The sequence below is a fragment of the Macaca thibetana genome, chromosome 9, assembly GCF_024542745.1.
Source record: "Macaca thibetana thibetana isolate TM-01 chromosome 9, ASM2454274v1, whole genome shotgun sequence".
Lineage (NCBI taxonomy): Eukaryota > Metazoa > Chordata > Mammalia > Primates > Cercopithecidae > Macaca > Macaca thibetana.
The window spans coordinates 47,316,587-47,336,570 of record NC_065586.1 but is presented as its reverse complement, the minus strand read 5'-3'; the positions used below and the strand labels follow the sequence as shown (position 1 = coordinate 47,336,570).

General features: G+C 38.1%; 1 protein-coding gene across 3 annotated transcripts in view; it reads right to left on the bottom strand.

The window, feature by feature from the left end:
* Positions 1 to 10,352: 10,352 nt before the first annotated feature.
* The window catches only part of WAPL (WAPL cohesin release factor), an 85,736-nt gene continuing 76,104 nt past the window's right edge, over positions 10,353 to 19,984 (bottom strand). For all 3 annotated transcript variants that reach the window (XM_050803812.1, XM_050803814.1, XM_050803813.1), the window contains 3 exons: positions 17,698 to 17,786; positions 13,011 to 13,106; positions 10,353 to 12,709 (listed from right to left, as the gene is read on the bottom strand). In XM_050803812.1, the coding sequence (XP_050659769.1) occupies positions 12,644 to 12,709; positions 13,011 to 13,106; positions 17,698 to 17,786 (251 nt within the window). In that variant the 3' untranslated portion in view covers positions 10,353 to 12,643. The remainder of the gene's footprint in view (positions 12,710 to 13,010; positions 13,107 to 17,697; positions 17,787 to 19,984) is intronic.

Genomic DNA, 19,984 nt, shown 5'->3' with positions numbered 1-19,984 from the left:
GAGGTAGATAGTAGAATGATGGCGACTAGAGGCTGGAAAGCACAGCACTGGGGGAGGATAAAAAGGAGCTGGTTAATGGATGACGGAATTAAAGCATGTGATTAGTGCTACAAAAATATAGTTAGATGGTAAGAATAACATTAAGTGGTAGCACAATAGGGCAACTATCATTAACAATAATTTATTGTATATTTCAGGATAACTACAAGAGTAGATTTGGAATGTTCCCAGCACAAAGCAATGATAAATGTTTGAGTTGATGGATATTCTAATTACCTTGATTTGGTCATCACACAATGTACACTTGTATCAAAATATCACATGTACCCCATAAATATGTAAAACTATTATGTATCCATAAAAATTAAAAAAGAAAGTTCCAGTTGCTTCACCTTTTTGCCAACACTTGGTGTGTTCAGTCTTTTAATTTTAGACATTCTAATATGTATGAGTTATACACTATCATGGTTTTAATCTTTATTTCCCTAAAGACTAATGATGTTTAGGATTTTTTTCTTGCACTTGTTTATCTTGCTTGTATTTTCTTTCCTGAAGTACCTGTTGAAATCTTTTGCCTACTTTTTTTTTTTTTCTTTTTCGAGCTGGAGTGTTACTCTGTGCCCAGGCTGGAGTGCCACTGCACTCCTCAATCTCAGCTTGCAACCTCCGCCTCCCGGATCCAAGCAATTCTCCTGCCTCAGTCTCCTGAGTAGCTGGGATTACAGACTTGAGCCACCACACTGGCTAATTTTTGTATTTTTAGTACAGATGGGGTTTCACCAGGTTGGCCAGGCTGGTCTCCAACTCCTGACCTCAGGTGATCCACCCACCTCAGCCTCCCAAAGTGCTGGGATTACAGGCGTGAGCCACCACGCTCGGCTTCAGTGCATTTTTAAGAGACTTTTAAAAAATATTTCTTCCAGTGATTTGTCTTTAGCAAGATGGTTGGTCTGAATTCTTTTGTCATCTATTTTTTCTGAAATTACGTCTGGCCATATTACTAAACTGTCTTTTTATATCTAACAAATTCTCTATAAATTTGGATTTTCTATATAGCTAATCATATCATCTGCAAATAATTTCAGGTTTAATTTCATCCTTTCACTTTTATGTCTGTATTTATCTTATCACATTAGCTGACACCTCTGTTATTGTTATAAATAGGAGTACTCTCATTGGAAATCCTTGTTTTATTCCTAATTCTAAAGCAAATGCTGCTAAGATTTTACTACTAAGGTAGAATATTTCTGTAGGTTTTAAATAGATATCTTCAATTGTTTCAAGGAAATTCGCTTCTATTCCTACTCTGCTAAAACATTTGTTCTTTGAGTATCTTTGAATTTATGTAATTAGTGTCAATCTTTAAAACTTTCTTTTATTTAGTCATTTAATTTGTGTAGTTTGTATATTTATCTTTGAATATTATTTAAAATTAATTAAATGCTTTTTGTGCTTTCACTGAGAAAACCTCATTATTTTCTTCATTTATGTGATAAATTACATTTGTTGATTATTCTAATGTTAATTCACCATTGCATTCTTGTGATGAATTCAATTTGGACATTGTATTAGCTTTTTATACATTTCTGGACTCAATTTTCTAACATATTGTAAAGGAATTTATTATCTATGGTTATTAAGGAGATTACCCTGGAATTTGTCTTTCTGTTCTTGTCCTTTTCTTATGTTTATCATTATATAGCCTTCATTGAATATTTAGGGGAGTTTCTGAGTTCCCTCTTTTTCAATGCTCCAGAAGAATTTGTATAAGATTGAAATTATTTCTTGATAATTTAGTGGAAATTACTTTCAAAACCATGGACTTCGTGTCATGTGTGTTTTGAAATCTTTTAATAATACTGATTCAATTTCTTGAGAAATTATAAAACTCTATCCCTTTTTGTGTCGGGTTTTTTTTTTTCTTTTTTGAGACAATCTTGCTCTGTTTCCCAGGCTGGAGTGCCGTGGCATGATCTTGGCTCACTGCAGTCTCTAACTCCCAGGTTCAAGGGATTCTTGTGCCTCAGCCTCCCAAATAGCTGGGATTACAGGCGCATGCCACCACATGAGGCTAATTTTTGTATTTTTAGTAGAGACAGAGTTTCACCATGTTGCCCAGACTGGTCTTGAACTCCTGACCTCCTGTGATTCACCTACCTCAGCCTCCCAAAGTACTAGGATTGCAGGCATGAGCCACCACATCTGGCGAGGTTTTTCCTTTTTGCTATATTGTTCTAGGAATATGACTTCATTTAAGTCATAAATTCATTAGCATGCATTTATTCAGAGTATTTAGTTAAAACTTTTTAAATCTCTAGTGTTTCTGTACTCATATATTGTCTTTTTAATATTTATTTATTTATTTATTTCATACAGGATAGCATGTAATGATTTTTTCTTTTTTTTTTTTTCTTTTGTGATGGAGTTTTCGCTCTTGTTGCCCAAGCTGGAGAGCAATGGCTCAATCTCGGCTTACTGCAACCTCTGCCTCCTGGGTTCAAGCAAATCTCCTGCTTCAGCCTCCCAAGCAGCTGGGATTACAGGCACGTGCCACCCCACCTGGCTAATTTTTTGTAGTTTTAATAGAAACAGGGTTTTACCATGTTAGCCAGGCTGGTCTCAAACTCCCGACCTTGTGATCTGCCCGCCTCGGCCCCCCAAAGTGCTGGGATTACAGGTGTGAGCCACCACGCCCGGCCCACATGTATTGATTTTTATATACTTACTTTTGTAATTTGTATTGTATTCTTCCTTCTTGGTCAGCATACTCAAAATTTAGACTTTTCAAAAAATCCTTTTTTCACCAATTTTTAAAAATTTGCCATTATCTTCTTTGTTCTACTTATTAAGAGTTTATTCTATTGTTCTTACTCTGTCATTAAGATGAATAATATGTACTTTACAATTTTAGTCATTCCGTCTTTCAAATATAAGCATGCAAAAAATTTTGCTGCATCCCATGACTGTTTTTTTTTTTTTTTTGAAACGGAGTTTTGTTCTTGTTGCCTGGACTGGAGTACAATGGTACGATCTTGGCTCACTGCAACCTCCGCCTCCCGGGTTCAAGCGATTCTCCCACTTCAGCCTCCCAAGTAGCTGGGATTACAGGCATGTGCCACCACGCCCAGCTAATTTTGTATTTTCAGTAGAGATAGGGTTTCACCATGTTGACCAGGCTGGTTTTGAACTCCTGACCTCAAGTGATCTGCCCGCCTCGGCCTCCCAAAGTACTGGGATTACAGGCATGAGTCACTGCGCCCTGCATCATGACTTTTGATATATTTTATTTTCATTATCATCCAGTTCTAATTTATTTTTTAAATTAAAATATTTATTTTTTTTAGACAGGGTCTCACTCTTTCACCTAGGCTGGAGTGCAGTGGCTCAATCAGGGCTCACTGCAATCTGTACCTCCTGGATTCAAGTGATCCTCCCTGCTCAGCCTATCAAGTAGCTGGGAATACAGGCGCATGCCACCACACCTGGCTAATTTTGTATTTTTCATAGAGATGGGGTTTCGCCATGTTCCCCAAGATGGTCTCGAACTCCTGGGCTGAGGTGATCCACCTGCCTCAGCCTCCTGAAAGTTCTGAGATTATAGGTGTGACCTACTGTCACCAGCCTAGTTCTAATTTAAAAAAAAAAAAAAATTATGGCCAGGTGTGGTGACTCACACCTGTAAATCCCAGCACTTTGGGAGGCTGAGGTGGGCAGATCACTTGAAGTCAGGAGTTCGAGACCAGCCTGGCCAACCTGTGAAATCCTGTCTCTACTAACAATACAAACACTAACTGGGTATGATGGCATGCACCTGTAATCCCAGCTACTCGGGAGGGTGAGGCAGGAGAATCACTTGAACCCAGGAGCTGGAGGTTGCAGTGAGCCAAGATCGCACCACTGCTCTCCAGCCTGGGTGACGGAGCAAGACTCCGTCTAAACAACGACAACAAAAAAATTATAATTGATTTAACTCATGAGTTATCGGGTTGTGTTTTTTACATTTCTAAGCATATAGAAGTTTTCATTTAACTGCTTATTACTGTCTTTTAAATAAATTGTTCTGAATGTTTTCACCTGAGATAATATTGCCTGTTCTATAATTTTGTATAAATTGATGCATATTATAAGTCTCAAATTCATGGTCTCAAGCGATTCTCCCACCTTGTCCTCCCTAAACACTGGGATTACAGGTGTGAGCCACTGCACATGGCTGTATTATATGTATTTTGAAAATTCAGCTTCTTCCACTCAGCATTATGAATGTAAAATTTCTTCATGTTGTTGATTTAAAAAGTAATTCATTCCTCTTTATTACTAAGTAGTATATTATTGCATGATTCTATCAATTTGTTTATTGTCTGTGGATGGACATTTGAGTTGTTTCCAGTGTTTGGCTATTTGTTGATAAAATGACTATGAACATTTTCCACAACTTTTTCTGTTGAATATTTTCATTTCTCCTGGATAAAGTGAAACTGTTAAGTTGAAGGACAGATATATATATATTTAGCTGTGGCCCAAGCTGGAGTGCAGCGGTGCAATCGCGGTTTACTGTAGCCTCAACCTCCTCGGCTCAAGCAATCCTCCTGCCTCAGCTGGGACTACAGGCATGTGCCACCATGCCCAGCTTTTATCTATCTATCTATCTATCTATCTATCTATCTATCTATCTATCTATCTATCTATCTATCTATCTATCTCTATCTATCTATCTATCTATCTATCTATCTATCTATCTATCTATCTATCTATCTATCTATCTCTATCAATCAATCATACAATGGCAGAGATGAGGTCTCACCACATTGCCCAGGCTGGTTTTGAACTCTTGGCCTCAAGTGATTCTCCTGCCACCGCCTCCCAAAGTGCTGGGATTGCAGGCATGCGCCAGTGCACTCAGTCCAGACAGGTACAACTTTAACCTCACAAGGAATTGACAAAACCCTTCCAAAATGGTGTTACAATTTTACATTCCCAACAGTATTAAAAAAAAGTTCCAGTTGTTCATGTGCCACCATTTGGTGTTGTCATCTTTTGAACTGGCAATTCTACTGAATATACAAGAGCATCTCATTGTAATTTAGGGGTTTTTCAAATTTTTTTTTTTTTTTTTTTTTTTTTTTTTTTGAGGTGGAGTCTCACTCTGTCGCCAGGCTGGAGTGCAGTGGCGCGATCTCTGCTCACTGCAACATATCCGCCTCCCGGGTTCAAGCGATTCTCCTGCCTCAGCCTCCCCAGTGACTGGGATTACAGGCACGAGCCACCACACCCAGCTAATTTTTGTATTTTTAGTAGAGACGGGGTTTCACCATGTTGGCCAGGATGGTTTCAGTCTCCTGACCTCGTGATCCACCTGCCTGGGCCTCCCAAAGTGCTGGGATTACAGGCGTGAGCCACTGTGCCCGACCAATTTTTATTTTATTTTTGAGACGAGGTATGGCTCCATCTCCCAGGCTGGAGTAAAATGGCCTGATCTCCACTCACTGCAGCCTCCATCTCCTGGGCTCAGGTGATCCTTCCACCCTAGCCTCCCAAGTAGCTGGAACTACAGGCGCAGACTGTCACGGCCGGCTAATTTTTTGTATTTTAGTAGAGATGGGGTTTTATTGTGTTGCCCAGGCTGGTCTCCAACACCTGAGCTCAGGCAATCTGCTGGCCTCAGCCTTCCGAAGTTATGGGATTACAGGCATGAGCCACCACGCGTGGCCTCATGCTTTCTTTTTATAGTAGCTTTATAGTTTTAGCTTTTACATTGCGATCTATGATCCATCTGGAATTAATTTTTGTTTAGCATGAGGTAAGGGTCAAGGTTTTTTTTTTTAAATATGGATATTCACTTGTTTCATAACCATTTGTTAAAAATATTTTAATTTCTACATTAAATTGCTCTAGTGCCTCTGTCAAAAATCAGTTGACCTTGTATCTGTTGACCTATTTCTAGGCTCTGCCTTCATTGTATTGATCTTGTCCTCATGCCAATATCACATGGTCTTGACCATTGTGATTTCATCGTGAAACTGGAAGGTCAATAGTGTATGTCCTCCAGCTTTGTTATTCTTCAGGATTATTTTTACTATTTTATGTCCTTTGTATTTGCATGTGAATTTTAGAATCCCCCTGTCAATTCCGCTTTTAAACGAAGTAGAAGTGTTGATATTGGACACTTCTGCCTTGTTTTTGCTCTTCAGAGGAAAGTATTCAGTGACTCACCATGTTTAATTATATTGTACACTTTTCATACATGCTCTCTTCTGGGGGGCGGGGGATCAATATTAGTTCCTATTTCTTTCTCTTTTTTTGAGACAGAGTCTCATTCTGTCACCCAGGCTGTAGGGCAGTGGTGTGATCACGCCTCACTGCAGCCTCAACCTCCTGTGCTCATGCAATTCTCCTGCCTTAGTAGCTGCCAAGTAGCTGGGGCCACAGGCGCACACTACCACACCTAGCTAATTTTGTATTTTTTATAGAGAAGGGGTTTCGCCATGTGGCCCAGGCTGGTCTCGAACTCCTGGGCTCAAGCAATTCATCTGCCTTCGCCTCCCGAAGTGCTGGGATTACAGGCATGAGGCACTGCATTGTTGCTTTTTTGTTTCTTAACCATGAATAGGTGTTGCATTTTGGAAAATTGTTTTTCTGTATCTAAAGGATAATAAAACAATTTTGCACTCCTTTGAAAAATACCTTGTTGTGATGTATTATACTTTTTATATAGTAATGGATTTGATTTTGTAATACTTTGTTAAATATTTTACATCTATAAAATGTTGCTATTTTTTTTCCTTGCAATATCTTTGTCTGCGTTTTGTATTGGGGATATATAGGTAAGCCTTATACACTGATTTGATAAGTATTCCCGTCTCTACTTTCTGTGTAAGACAGATATTAATTCTTCCTTGTGTTTCATGTGATGCATCAATGAAGTCTTCTGGGACAGGACTTATTTGTAGATTTTAAAGTACAAATTCAATTGTTTTGAATATAGGGCTAATGAGGCTTTCTGTTCCTTGAGTCAGTTTTGGTATGTTTGTTTTGCAAGGAATTTGTTCATTTAATTTGTAAAATTTACTGGCTTAAGTTATTCATAAAATTCTTTATCTGACCGGGTGTGGTGGCTCACGTCTGTAATGCTTGCACTTTAGGAAACCAAGGTGGGAGGATCAGAGCTCAGTAGTTCAAGACCAGCCTGAGCAACAAAGCAAGACTTTGTCTCTATTAAGTAATAAAAATCTTTTAATTACAGAAATTTTAAAATTATTTATCCCTTTATGCCTATAGCATCTGTATTCCATCTTTTATTTCTGACGTTGATAATTTGGGTGTTTTTCTTTCTTGATTAGTCTTGCTAAGGATTTATCAGTTTTATTAACTTCAAAGAATCATCTTTTGGCTTTGGTAAAATTTTTCTATTACTTGTCTTTTATTAATTTCTGCTCATATTTTTTTCCTTCAACTTACTTTAGGTTTAATTGTTCATCTAGCTTCACATAGAAATTAGGATAATTTAAGCCTTCTTAATTTTCCTCTAAGCACTGCTTTAAGTGTATTCTACAAATTTTGATATGTTGTATTTCGTCATTCAGATCATTAAACTTTCTAATTCCCCTTCAACGACTAGTAGGAAGTGTATTATTTTTCAAAGTTTTCTAGATATTGTATTGACTTCTGATTTAATTCCCTGGGGTGAAGATATATCCCCTTTAAGATTTCAGTCATCTTAAATTCATTGAGACTTGTTTTATGACCCATCAGATGGTCTGTGCAAGTTTTTTGTGCAGTTGAAAAATATGCTCAGTGTAATGCTTTATAAATGTCAATTATGTAAAGATAGTTGATACTGTCATTCAGAGCTTCTCTATCCTTACTGATATATATCATATATATATGTATCCTATTCCAAAGGGTGAAATATCAAACTATGATGTCACTTTGTCTATTTCTCCTTTAAATTTTTAACTGCATGTAGTATAAAAGGTCTATCAGGTATTAGATGCACAGGCAGAATTGTTATGTCCTCCTGTTAGAGACCCTTTCCCCTTAATAGATCTATATTCCCTTGTCTTAAAGCCCATCTTGTCTGATAATACAGCCACTCCAATTTTGTGATTAGTATTTGCACGCTACATCTTTTCCTATCCTTTTACTTTCATACCATTTGTATATTTGTATTTAGTGTCTCTTGGCTGTTCAGTTTGACAATCTCTGCCTTTTAGTGTATTTACATTTAATATAAGTATTCATGTCACTAGGCTTAGTGGACATCTTTGGCTTATTCCTTACAGGGAAAGTATGTTTTGCTTATTTATATTTGTCCTGCTTCTTGTTTTCTACTTTTCTTGTTCGTTTTTGTTAGTTACTCCTTCCCTGCCTTCCTCTGATTAATCAATATTTTCCAGTGTTTCTTTTAATTTCCTCTGGCAGCTCCAGCTATATGTGTCTGCATTATATTTTACTCGTTACTCTAGGGGTTATGATAGGCACCTTTAATATATGACAATCTACTTAACAATTTTTGCAAGAGGATAGTTACATTTACCTACATTCGCTGTAATACAATTCTAGATAGCAAGACAGGTTCTTATAACTAACAACTAGGCAGTATACAGATGTGGTTTTATAAACTCAACTGGCTCCTTAGGCCAGTACATGGCATTTGGAGTATTCAAACTGCACACAAAGGTTAAACAGGGAAAGAGGTTTGACCAAAACACTCAGTATTTATTCAAATTCTTTGTTCAAAGACATTATCCATAAAGTTATTCATCTACACATCCAATGTCAGGAGACCATGACAGGGAATTGTGCAAGCCTCTTTCAACCCGTTCTTCTACATCTAAGAAAAATTCTGAAGGACACGCTTAAAATACTTTTGAGATGGAGTCTCGCTCTGTCACCCAGGCTGGAATGCAGTGGCGCGATCTTGGCTCACTGCAACCACCGCCTTCCGGGTTCAAGCGATTCTACTGCCTCAGCCTCCCGAGCTGAGACTACAGGTATGCGCCATCACGCCCAGCTAATTTTTGTATTTTTAGTAGAGACACGGTTTCCACCATGTTGGCCAGGATGGTCTCGGATTTCTTGACCTTGTGATGCACCCACCTCGGCCTCCTGAAGTGCTAGGATTACAGACATGAGCCACCGCGCCGCACTCCCATGCTTAAAATACTTTAATACTGAAGTGTGTTCAATTCCCTCCTTCTTAGTCATGAACAAGCTATTAACAAGATCAATTTGAAAACAGCAATTGTAGAGGTGCTGTTAAAGTAACCCAAGCCCCACTGACCTCAGTAATATAACAATATGCTACCCCATTGTTTAGAGTATTTCACCTTTCTGATAGAAAATAGTGAGACGATAAAAGCTACCATTGCCAAGTTAAGGTTACTTTTTATTTTTTTCAGACGGCATCTTGCTGTTTCCCAGGTTGGAGTGCAGTGGTACGATCTTAGCTTAGTGCAACCTCCGCCCCTGAGTTCAAGCAATTCTCCTGCCTCAGCCTTCCAAGTAGCTGGGATTACAAGTGTGCGTCACCATGCCTGGCCAATTTTTGTATTTTTATTAGAGACCAGTTTCACTATGTTGGCCATGCTGGTCTTGAACTCCTGACCTCAAGTGATCTGCCCACCTCAGCCTCCCAAAGTGCTGGGATTACAAGTATGAGCCACTGTGCCCGGTCATCCTAAGTTTAGAATGTTGTGCTAATGCTTCGTATGTACTTACTTAATTTTCACAACCATGAGGTAGGTACTATCCCTACTTTTCCTGTTTTGAGGAAACAGGCTTAATGCTCCAAGAATTTACTCAAAGTCAATAAACATGTATCAGAAAAAGGATTCAAATTTTATGTGTGATTTGTTTTTCTATATCCATAGCCTGCATCCTGAAACCACTCTTACATACTCATGTTTTATAAGTGGGGAGAGTAGATGGAAACTCCCAGGAGAGATCCTTCAATCTAGTTTTGTGGCTAAAAGCAGTAAAGGAGAGGTTGAGGAATCTACTTGTAAATGCAGGAGGCCTAAGGACTGACAATTAAGAAGAAAACTTAAACTAAAAAAACTAAAAAGCAGTGTAAAACCTCAGAAGCAAATAAGTCTGGATCATACTCATAGGAGCAAAAAATACCTAAATCAAAACAGTATGTCAAGGGCCTAACTGAAAATCCAGTCCCTAATTGGCCTGAGTTGTTGAGTTCACATTATATTCAGATAAGTATTATTAAAAACAGAGAAATAAAATATTTAACGAAAATTGGTTAAATGTGTGCTAAGTGATAGTGTATTTCCCATTAGTCAGCTATATATAAAGTTTGTGACACTTTTGTCCTCCAATAGACTTATGTTAAAGACAACATGTGTATTGAAAGTAGCAATTTTATTTGAGTTAAAATTATTTACAAAAACCCAAAGACATACTTCATGAAACTGGTACAAACTATTTTTTCCTGCCGTTGGCTTTTGCTCCAAAGATCACAGCTGAGAAATACTGTATAAAATAAAAATAGGATTGGATTCAGAAAAGTACTCTACTGTTCTAATTTCCAATTGGTAGTATTTACAGAAATATTTACAATGGAAAAAAAGGTTACTTTAAAACTTTTAGTTAATTTGCAAGTCAGCCTCAAGTACCCTAAAATGCAGAGTTCTCTGAGGGTTAAAAACACACAAATGCACTGCAGTTGGTGAAGTGATTATCTCCCCCACCACCTCCCCCCACCAAAATCTGCATCTCTTATCAGTGCTTGACAATTAGTTATTATTTAAAAAACAAAACAAAACAAAAACTGTTAAACACTGAGGTAAATCAATTTTCAAATGATTACCAGTGTAACAGAAAAATGTAGTTCGCCCTGATTGTTCTCATCCAAATGTTTTAGAATATTCCTTACCATCTGCCACAAGTCAGGTTCACCAAAAATCTGTCCCTTTCCCTAAATCCAATGATTAATAAATACCAATGTATTTTGCATTTTAAAATAAAATATAACTAATTTAGTTTTATGGGTATCATTTACCAATATGTTTTTAAAAGTATTTTGCTAAGCCAGCTTTAATACTCAGGGCAAATACAATCTCAATGGTTCCCACGTTACACTGGCGTTGTATGTTCTTAAAAGGTGATGGGTAGGGGTCGGGGTGGGTAGAAGGAAGAAAACAATTTGCCTGGAATCAGTTACTTCCTTATAGATTTCCCAACAATCTGCATTATCAAAAATAGGAAGACAACAGAAGGCAGCCACTGCATTTAAAAACATTACAGCTGGCACTGATACAAGAGCCCCGATTTGTCACTTTATACAAGGAAATAACAAAGTCTAAAAGGGTAAAAATTAGACTTTTAGCTATTTTCCCCAATACACACCAAACTAATATTTTTATGGCTTCAAGTTTTACAAATCCAATGAAGAAACATGATGTGTACTACCTGAAAGGTATTTAAAAGTATTAATGAAAAAGATCTCTAGAAAGCCTGTATTCAGGCCCAATCAATAAAAAAGGGGAAAAAAAAAGTATAACCAGTGGTCTGAAAAATACAAGAAAAATTTGCAATGTTATATTAAATCTATAAAATGTTTTGTGTTCCATAACTGTTTTCCAAATAACCGCTCTATGAACAAAGGATCTGAATGAAAAAAGGGTCTTCTCTAAACCAGCAATTTAAGGCTTTGCGCTTATGCAATTGATCCTGTCACTCTATAGAAGAATATACATGTTATCTGAAAACATGAATTCCACATTGGTGTTTTAGCTTCCTTATATTTATTGTACTGAACATTAGAAAATATATCTAGAGAGTCTTTCCTCAAAACCTAATAATGTTTCAAGAGTCTCTCTAGCATTAAGTGTAAACTACCCTGGGTTTGACTATTTTGCCTCTTCCTTTAACAGGGCACATCATCTTATACAATATTCCCTCAAACTGTTGTTTTTCTTGTGTCTACAGCATGACACATTACGGTATGATACTGAATATGGTTGTGGTCTCAAAAGTAAAAAATAGTTCAATAACCCAAACCTAATCAAGAATAAAAAAATATACTATTAATCCCATGTATCTTTGGATTCCATCTAATTTTAAATATAGACAGTAGTTCAGGGAACAACAACCAAAAAATTCACAAAATTATTAAAAGCTTTATTTACGATTGGAATCATTCAACAAAAAAGCAAAAGCAAATGAGCCTGAAAAAGGAACTAAGCTGTTGTCTAGAATGTCCTCAGAACATTCGCTACCTCAGTAGCTAAGCTGCCTTTGCACCTGGCTGGCATGACAACAGTGGCTCAACATACACAGCAGTTGCACTAACAGCAGCACAAATTTTCCCCTTCAAACTTGCTCCGAATAAAGCAAGAAAACAAGGGGAGGGTATAAACTCCGCCAAAGTAAATGTATTTAAATACTGCATGGAATTGTTAACAGCCTGAACCTTTTCCCTCATTTTTGATAGTTGCAGATTGATGTAGTAACTGTCATTTAGCAAATGCCGAATGCATGATGAAGAAATCAGGTGGCCTTAAAAATCCAAACACGAATGATACTGATGAATGTTCTTGGTACATCTTCAAGGACTTCTTTCATAACTTGACTTTTCTTTGTCTAAGGATAGCTCCAGCATTACCGAGCACCTGAAGCAAAGGTAAAGCAGCTAGCAATGTTCCAAATATTCAATCACTCTAGAGATAGATTTCTGGCCAGTTGTTCCAACAGCACACTGAAAGGGGGATGAAGGCGAAAGGAAGTAACAGTTAATATTTAACAGATTTTAAGAAGTAAAAATAAAAGTTTACCTCTAGATTTACTAAACTGAACACTACAAATCAAAGTACACCGAGATTAAATTGTGGGTTTGATAGTTATTTGCCATAACATGCAATAATTACCTTGAAGAAATAGAACACAATTATTAAAATTAGAAGAAAATCCCTTTTTGCTCCCACTTACTATGGCCATAGTATTTTTATGTCTACTGTCAATGTATTACACTTAAATTTAAAATCATAAAAGCTACTTACAGTGAGATTCATGAAGCTCAAAAATTTTTTGAGCATCTCTGTCATTATTGAAAAGTCTCCTTCTGGCAGATATTCCCGCACAGTGGTTACATTGATCTGAGGAAACAGAGCAAGAAATGTTGGTCAGCTGGCAGAAAACATGAGAATGCACCTCGTACAATGTTGTTGGTTTTGACACACATCTCGGTGTAAATTTTCAAGATCCTTGGAACACGTGGTTATTCTCTTTCCACACTCATTCTGCGTGCTGTCGATTTCCTACCACACCCCCAGAAAGAAAGGAGAAAGGCAAAGTTGGCAAAAGCTACAAATAAACATTTGTGTGCACATTTACTTTTTTTTTTTAAATGAAACAGTCACTCTGTCACCTAGGATGGAGTGCCATGGTGCAATCTCAGCTCACTGCAACCTCCACCTCCTGGGTTCAAGCAATTCCCATGCCTCAGCCTCCCGGGTAGCTGGGATTATAGGCACGTGCCACCACGCCTGGCTAATTTTTGTATTTTTAGTAGAGATGGGGTTTCATCATGTTGGCCAGGCTGGTCTCGAGCTCCTGGACACAAGTAATCCACGCGCCTTGGCCTCCCAAAGTGCTGGAATTACAGGCGTGAGGCAGCATGCTGGCCTACTTTCATAAATGCAAAGAAAAAGGCCTGAAATAACAAACTGCACTGTTTAATGTATGTGTATGTTTCACTGGGGGCCCCGGAGGAATAGGAGAAGAGGGTGAGGACTTTAGACTTGAGAATGTACTCACAAAGCTGCTCATGAAATAAAAAGATGAAAGAAAAATTCACACGCTTCACAGATGAATTCAACTAATTATATAGGACAGGAATTAACTAGAAGCATCTTTCCAAAGGTAATCTAACCTCACTTACGATAGATTCTCAGACAGTATCAGGAGAGAAAACCCTTCATTATTAGCAAGAAGCAGCCAAACTATATATAAACCAATCTGTTACATGGAAAACATTACACAACCTGCTTAAAAAACTATTTCATTACATTAAAGAATGCTTTAAATGTTTTAGGGAGAATAAAAAGAAAAGACCTTTTAGGAAGGTTCACCTGTAGTAAGGAGCAAAAGAAAGTATACTGTCCCAAGTTTGGGGACACAAGGTAAAGGTTAAACAAAACCAACCAAACAACAATAAAACACACAAAAACTTCCAATTTGACTTTTGTTAGCGGGGGCAAAAAAGGAGAGACAACATATTTCTCTTCAGAAATTTGCCACTACCCTCCCCCTTTTTTCTATTCCCATGCCAGGGTACTTGCAAAATTAGAAAGCGGCAAAATAATGAGATGAATACAGCTTCAGAAAAGATCTAATCAAAAAACTGCTAAAGTACTCATGTGATGAAGGTATCAGTTACATTCAAACTGATCCTTCCACCAAAAGCTATCACAGTAGTGGGCAGAGTAGTGGCTAAAGTGTCTCTGGAGAACTGCTCAGTACAAAAGTACACCTCTATAATAGAGAATATATGATTAGCTCCTATGTTTTGGATGCAACTCCCTCAATCCAAATCAAATCCTTCTCTGTCAACACACTACAGAACATAACATACAGCATTTCTGAGGCAATGGGAGGGACAGTGACTGCATTTTTTAACAGAGTATAGCAGGTACAAAAAGAAAAGGCATGATACAGCATGGCCTATTCAAAAAATTTTTAAAGTATCCAGTGGGTATGTAAGTTTGGAAATTGGAGAAGCAGTCTTAAGTCCAGGGTCTTGCAACATTAAACAGCCATTAGTCCCCTTATTGGCTGTGAGCCAAGGAAGACTGGGCAAGGAGCTATGTGATCAGCAAGTGCTCTGAAGTAGGTTAGCTCTGGTGGCAATGTGCAATGTCCCAGGAATGGACGGGCAAGAAAGCAGGAAGAGCAGTGAGAAGACTGACCACTGCAATGCACCAGATGCAAAGTGAGAAGTCATGAAGGGCAAGTGAAAACAGGATCAGACCACAAAGCGGCATTTGCTAACAACCACATGCTTTCTTGTCTATCTCTTTCACTTACACATTAGGCAAACCAAACTTCCTTTACATTTTGTGGTATCAGCTAGCTTTTTGGTGTTAATCATAATAATCTCCAAGGCAACAAACAAATCTGGGGCTCTCTGAATTCACAACATTGCCTACAACTTAAGAACATTCTCTCTTTAGAGACAAGATAGATACAGGCAAACACAAATAGGAATTAGCATGGGAAAGATGACCCAAGATAAATCACATGTGGTAATAACACAATTTCAAGAATGATTATGTAAGAAAGAATATGACTGAAATATGACTAAACCTATAGTGTGTACAAAACAGAGTATCTAAAAACCTTTACATTTAAATATTATTTTCATTGCTTTTGAGGCCTGCCTCTTCTTCCTCTCCTGTGTGTGATGTGTTTCTGATTTGCTCTTAAAATCTTGTCACTGCAAATAAGAAAAAGGGATATAAAGATCTTGCGGGGCCTCCAGAGCCATGATGAGAACTTTGGTCTTGATCCTGAAATGGGTGGTACCCAGAGGGGCCACACAGAGTGGGCTCGTGTATTTAGGTTGGTTAAAATGTAAGTATGGAAGAGATAGACAAGATGGATTCAGAAAAAACACACAGGACTTAGTTACAGAAAGTGAAAAAAAAAAGGCAATACAAAGAATTAGATGGCAAAAATAAGGAAACGTGGCTGGGTAGATGGGCCCAAGTACAAGGAGCCAGCATGAGTTCCTGCTCAAATGAAGCCACGCATTTATCATTATTCTGTTCTTCCAGTCCTCCAGCTTCAAAATGAGATGGCCCCTGCTTCCTACTGAAACTAACCCCCACTCTATAGGTCTCCACTCTTTCTTGCTCCCTCAATGCCCTTGCTCTTAGAAAACAATCTGCCTTCCATTTCAAACTCTGGCTTTACAATAATCCACCTACGCCCAACCCCCCCATCTTAAAGAGAATACTCACAATGATTCTGCCGTGTCCTTCTTCAACAGTTTTACTCCTCATCTTTGTTTTTCCCAAGGCAGCAGACTATCCCCATAGTCATTACCTTCCACTTTCGGGCTGACTCAGCCTGATTGTCTAGACATTCGTATTTCTCCAAAGTGAATCCTGATGATCTAATCCACTCATAGTAATCCCATGTTCCTGGCCAGCAACTGGTTCAGACAAAAGCATTGTGACCCGATGCTGGCCAAGATAAGGAAGTCTACCTGGTGAGGGGTTAGAGTGGCATGGGGTCCCAAAGGGGAAATAAACAAACAGTTGTCTTAAAAAGATACGTATTTCTAGCCAATGTACCTATGGAAAAAAAAAAAGAACCTAGAGGAAGAGGCACCTATTACTGCTAGGCATTATTTAATTTGATGAGACACCTAGCTTAGCATGGGACCATGAGAGCTAGCAAAGGACAACATGTGGAAGACAGCAGTTTAAACACAGAAATGGGGTGAGCGCTGTGGCTCACACCTATAATCCCAGCACTTTGAGAAACCAAGACAGGAGGGTCACTTAAGCCCAGGAGTTCGAGACAAGCCAGGGCAACATGGTGAAACCCTGTCTCTACAAAAAAATACAGAAAAACAATAAAGACAGAAATGATCCGAGCCTCTGATGACCTCAGTGAGGCACTGACATCACCCAAATTAGACTCTGCCATCTTGTTTAAGCCAGATGAGTACAGGTTTCACACTATCCCTTCTTTTACTCCAACCAAAGGCATCTGAACAGATTCATCCATCAAACAAGAGCCTTTTCTTTTCTTATTTATTTTTTTGAAACAGTCTCACTCTGAAGCCCAGGCTGAAGTGCAGTGGCGTGATCTTGGCTCACTGCAAACTCCACCTCCAGGATTCAAGCAATTCAACTCTTGCGCCTCAGCCTCCCGAGTAGCCGCGATTAGAGGTGTGTGCCATCACACCCAGCAAATTTTTATATTTTAGTAGAGACATGGTTCCACCATGTTGGCAAGACTGGTCTCGAACTCCTAACCTCAAGTGATCTGCCCATCTCGGCCTCCCAAAGTGCCGAGATTACAGGCGTGAGCCACCACACCCAGCCACAAGAGCTTTTTCATTAGACCTAATGTATTCTGACCTTTGGGACGTACCTTAAAAATCTCAACAAGTAGTTTTCAGTATTATACACTATCTTGATTTTTAAGTTGATTTCATGTGTGTAATTCTTCCTTTTTCATGAGATTAAAGGACTGACTAGCTTGTTTTCCAGAACTGCTTTTTCTTATATCTTTAACAGCCTAACTCTGACAGGCACATCCTTTCTAACAAAGCCATAAAGATCAACTTTATTTCACTTTTTAAAAAGTGAAAATCAATTTAATTTACTCCACTCCAAGCCTTACTTAATAAAACCTATATTGGAAAGGATTAGCATGTAAAAAATGCTACACATTCTCTTTCCAATAGAGACTGTACTAAAGTTTTTACTTTAAAACTATTTAGGTAATTTAAATAAAACTACTGGAAATGTTAACACATTTTCTTGCCATTTTTCCTCCATAGAAAACAAACAGTTTAAATAACCCTATAACCAGCCAATAGCCTTTGTGGAATAAGTTGGACATTAAAGGGGAAACACTGAAGAAATAAGTAAGTGAAACAGGTAAAGGTATGAAGCTGTTACATTGGAATCTTTCAAAGATACATAAAACATCACTGAACTATGTACTTACTGGACTTTCCTGGCAGAGACACCCAAGAAGTAGTGCTGTGTAGGAGGCCACAATGCAATCCTCCATGTGTTTGCCGGCATGCTGAAGGGCTGAGAGAGTTGAGAATTGTAACAGTATATTAATTAACACAAACCTTACAAAACCAACCATTCTGTTAGTTATCTTTACTTCAAAACAGCTACAAATCAACAAATGATGCTAGGACAACTGGATATCCACAACTTAACAAAAATTAAATCAAAATGAAAAAAGGATCCAAAAGAATAGCTGAAACCATAAAACTTTTAGTTAAAATTTTTGTGTTACAAAGGAAACAATTAACTGAAAAGATAATCCACAGAATGATAGAATATATTTGCAAATCATGAACTTGATAAGGGTCAAGTATCCAGAACATACAAAAAAATTCTTAACAACTCAACAACAAAAACAACCCAATTAAAACTGGGCAAAGGGTCCAGGCGTGGTGGCTCACACCTATAATCCCAGTACTTTTGAAGGCTGAGGCGGGAGGATCACTTGAGCTCAGGAGTTTGAGACCAGCCTAGGCCACATAGTGAGACCTCCTCTCCACTAAAATTAAAAAACCTTAAATGGGTGTGGTGGTGCACGACTGTAGTCCCCAGCTACTTGCAAGGCTGAGGTGGGAGGATCGCTTGAGCCTGGGAAGTCAAGGCTACAGTAAGCCCTGATTGTGCCACTGCTCTCCAGCCTGGGCGACAGAGCAACACTCTGTCTCAAAAACAACAAAAACAAAAACCCACAAAACTGGGCAGAGGACTTAGAGAATTCTTCAAACAAGATACACAAATGGCCAATGAGCACATGAAAAAGATGGTCAGCAGCATTAATCACCAGGCAACTGCAAATCAAACCACAATGAGATATCATGTCACGCCCACTAGGATGACTAAAAATTTTATTTTACAATACAAGTAACTTGGAACCTTCATACATTGCTGATGGTAATGTAAAATAGTGCAGCCACGCTGGAAAACAATTTGGCATTTTCTTAGATGTTAAACACACAGTTACAAACAATCCAACAATTCCAAATCCTAGGTATAAATCCAAAAGAAAATGCATGTCTACAAAAAAACTTGTAGATAACTTCAAAAAGCTAAAAAGCAGAAACCACTCATATGTCCATCAGTAAACAAATGGATAAACTATGGTATAACAATATTATGGAATATTATTTGTCTACGGAATACAGTATTAACAAATACTGTATCACAGATAACTTTGAAAACATTCTGCTGGCTGAAAGAAGCCAGTCATAAAAGGCCACATATTGTATGATTCTTTTTTAAATGGAATGTCCAAAACAGGCAAATCCATAGACACAGAAAGTAGATTAGTGGTTGCCAGTGCCCAGGGAGGACGGGAAAATAGGGGTGATGGCTGCTAATGGGTATAGGGTTCCTTTAGTGGTGATAAAAACAGTATTTGGAATTAGTGGTGATGGCAGCACAACCTTGTGAATATATGAAAAACTACTGAATTACTCACTTTTAAAGGATGAACTGTACAGTCTGTGAATTCTATCTCAATAAAGCTGTAACTTTTTAAAAGACTGCTAAAGAACCAAAACTGTTATTACGCCAAAAAAAGAAAAGCATCAAAACCTAGTAACTGAGAAAAAGGAAAAGTATTACAATATTAGAACTAATGGTATCAGATTTGTGGAGAAGTGGGAGTAACAGGAGAAAAGGCTCAGAATGAGACATTGCGGCAGCTTGCTTCCTAGTGATGTAAAACTGAACACATTATGGTCGTCCCTCTGCATCCGAGCAGGGATTGGTTCCAGGATGCCAGCACCCTCCAATACCAAAACTGGCGTATGCTCAAATCTCTGATAGGAAAGGGTGCAGTATTTGCATATAAGACACACACATCCTCTGGCATACTGTAAATCATTTCTAGATTACTTCTGATACCTAATACAATGTAAATGTTATGTAAATAGCTGTTATACTATATTATTTATTAACCTGTATTATTTTTTTCTTCCTCAAATATTTTTGATTTGTGGTTGGCTGACTCTGTGGATGTGGAACCCACAGGTATGGAGGGCTGACTGAACTTAAATTCATAACCTTAGTGATATGAAGTTACAAATGGCTATTCTGCAGAACTCGTATGAATGGCAAAAGTTGTATCACAAATTCTGACAACAGCAGATACTCAGTAATGTATGACTGGTGAAGATATTACCTCTAGTATCTTTTTTTTTTTTTTTTTTTTTTTTGAGACGGAGTCTTGCTCTGTCACCCAGGGTAGAGTG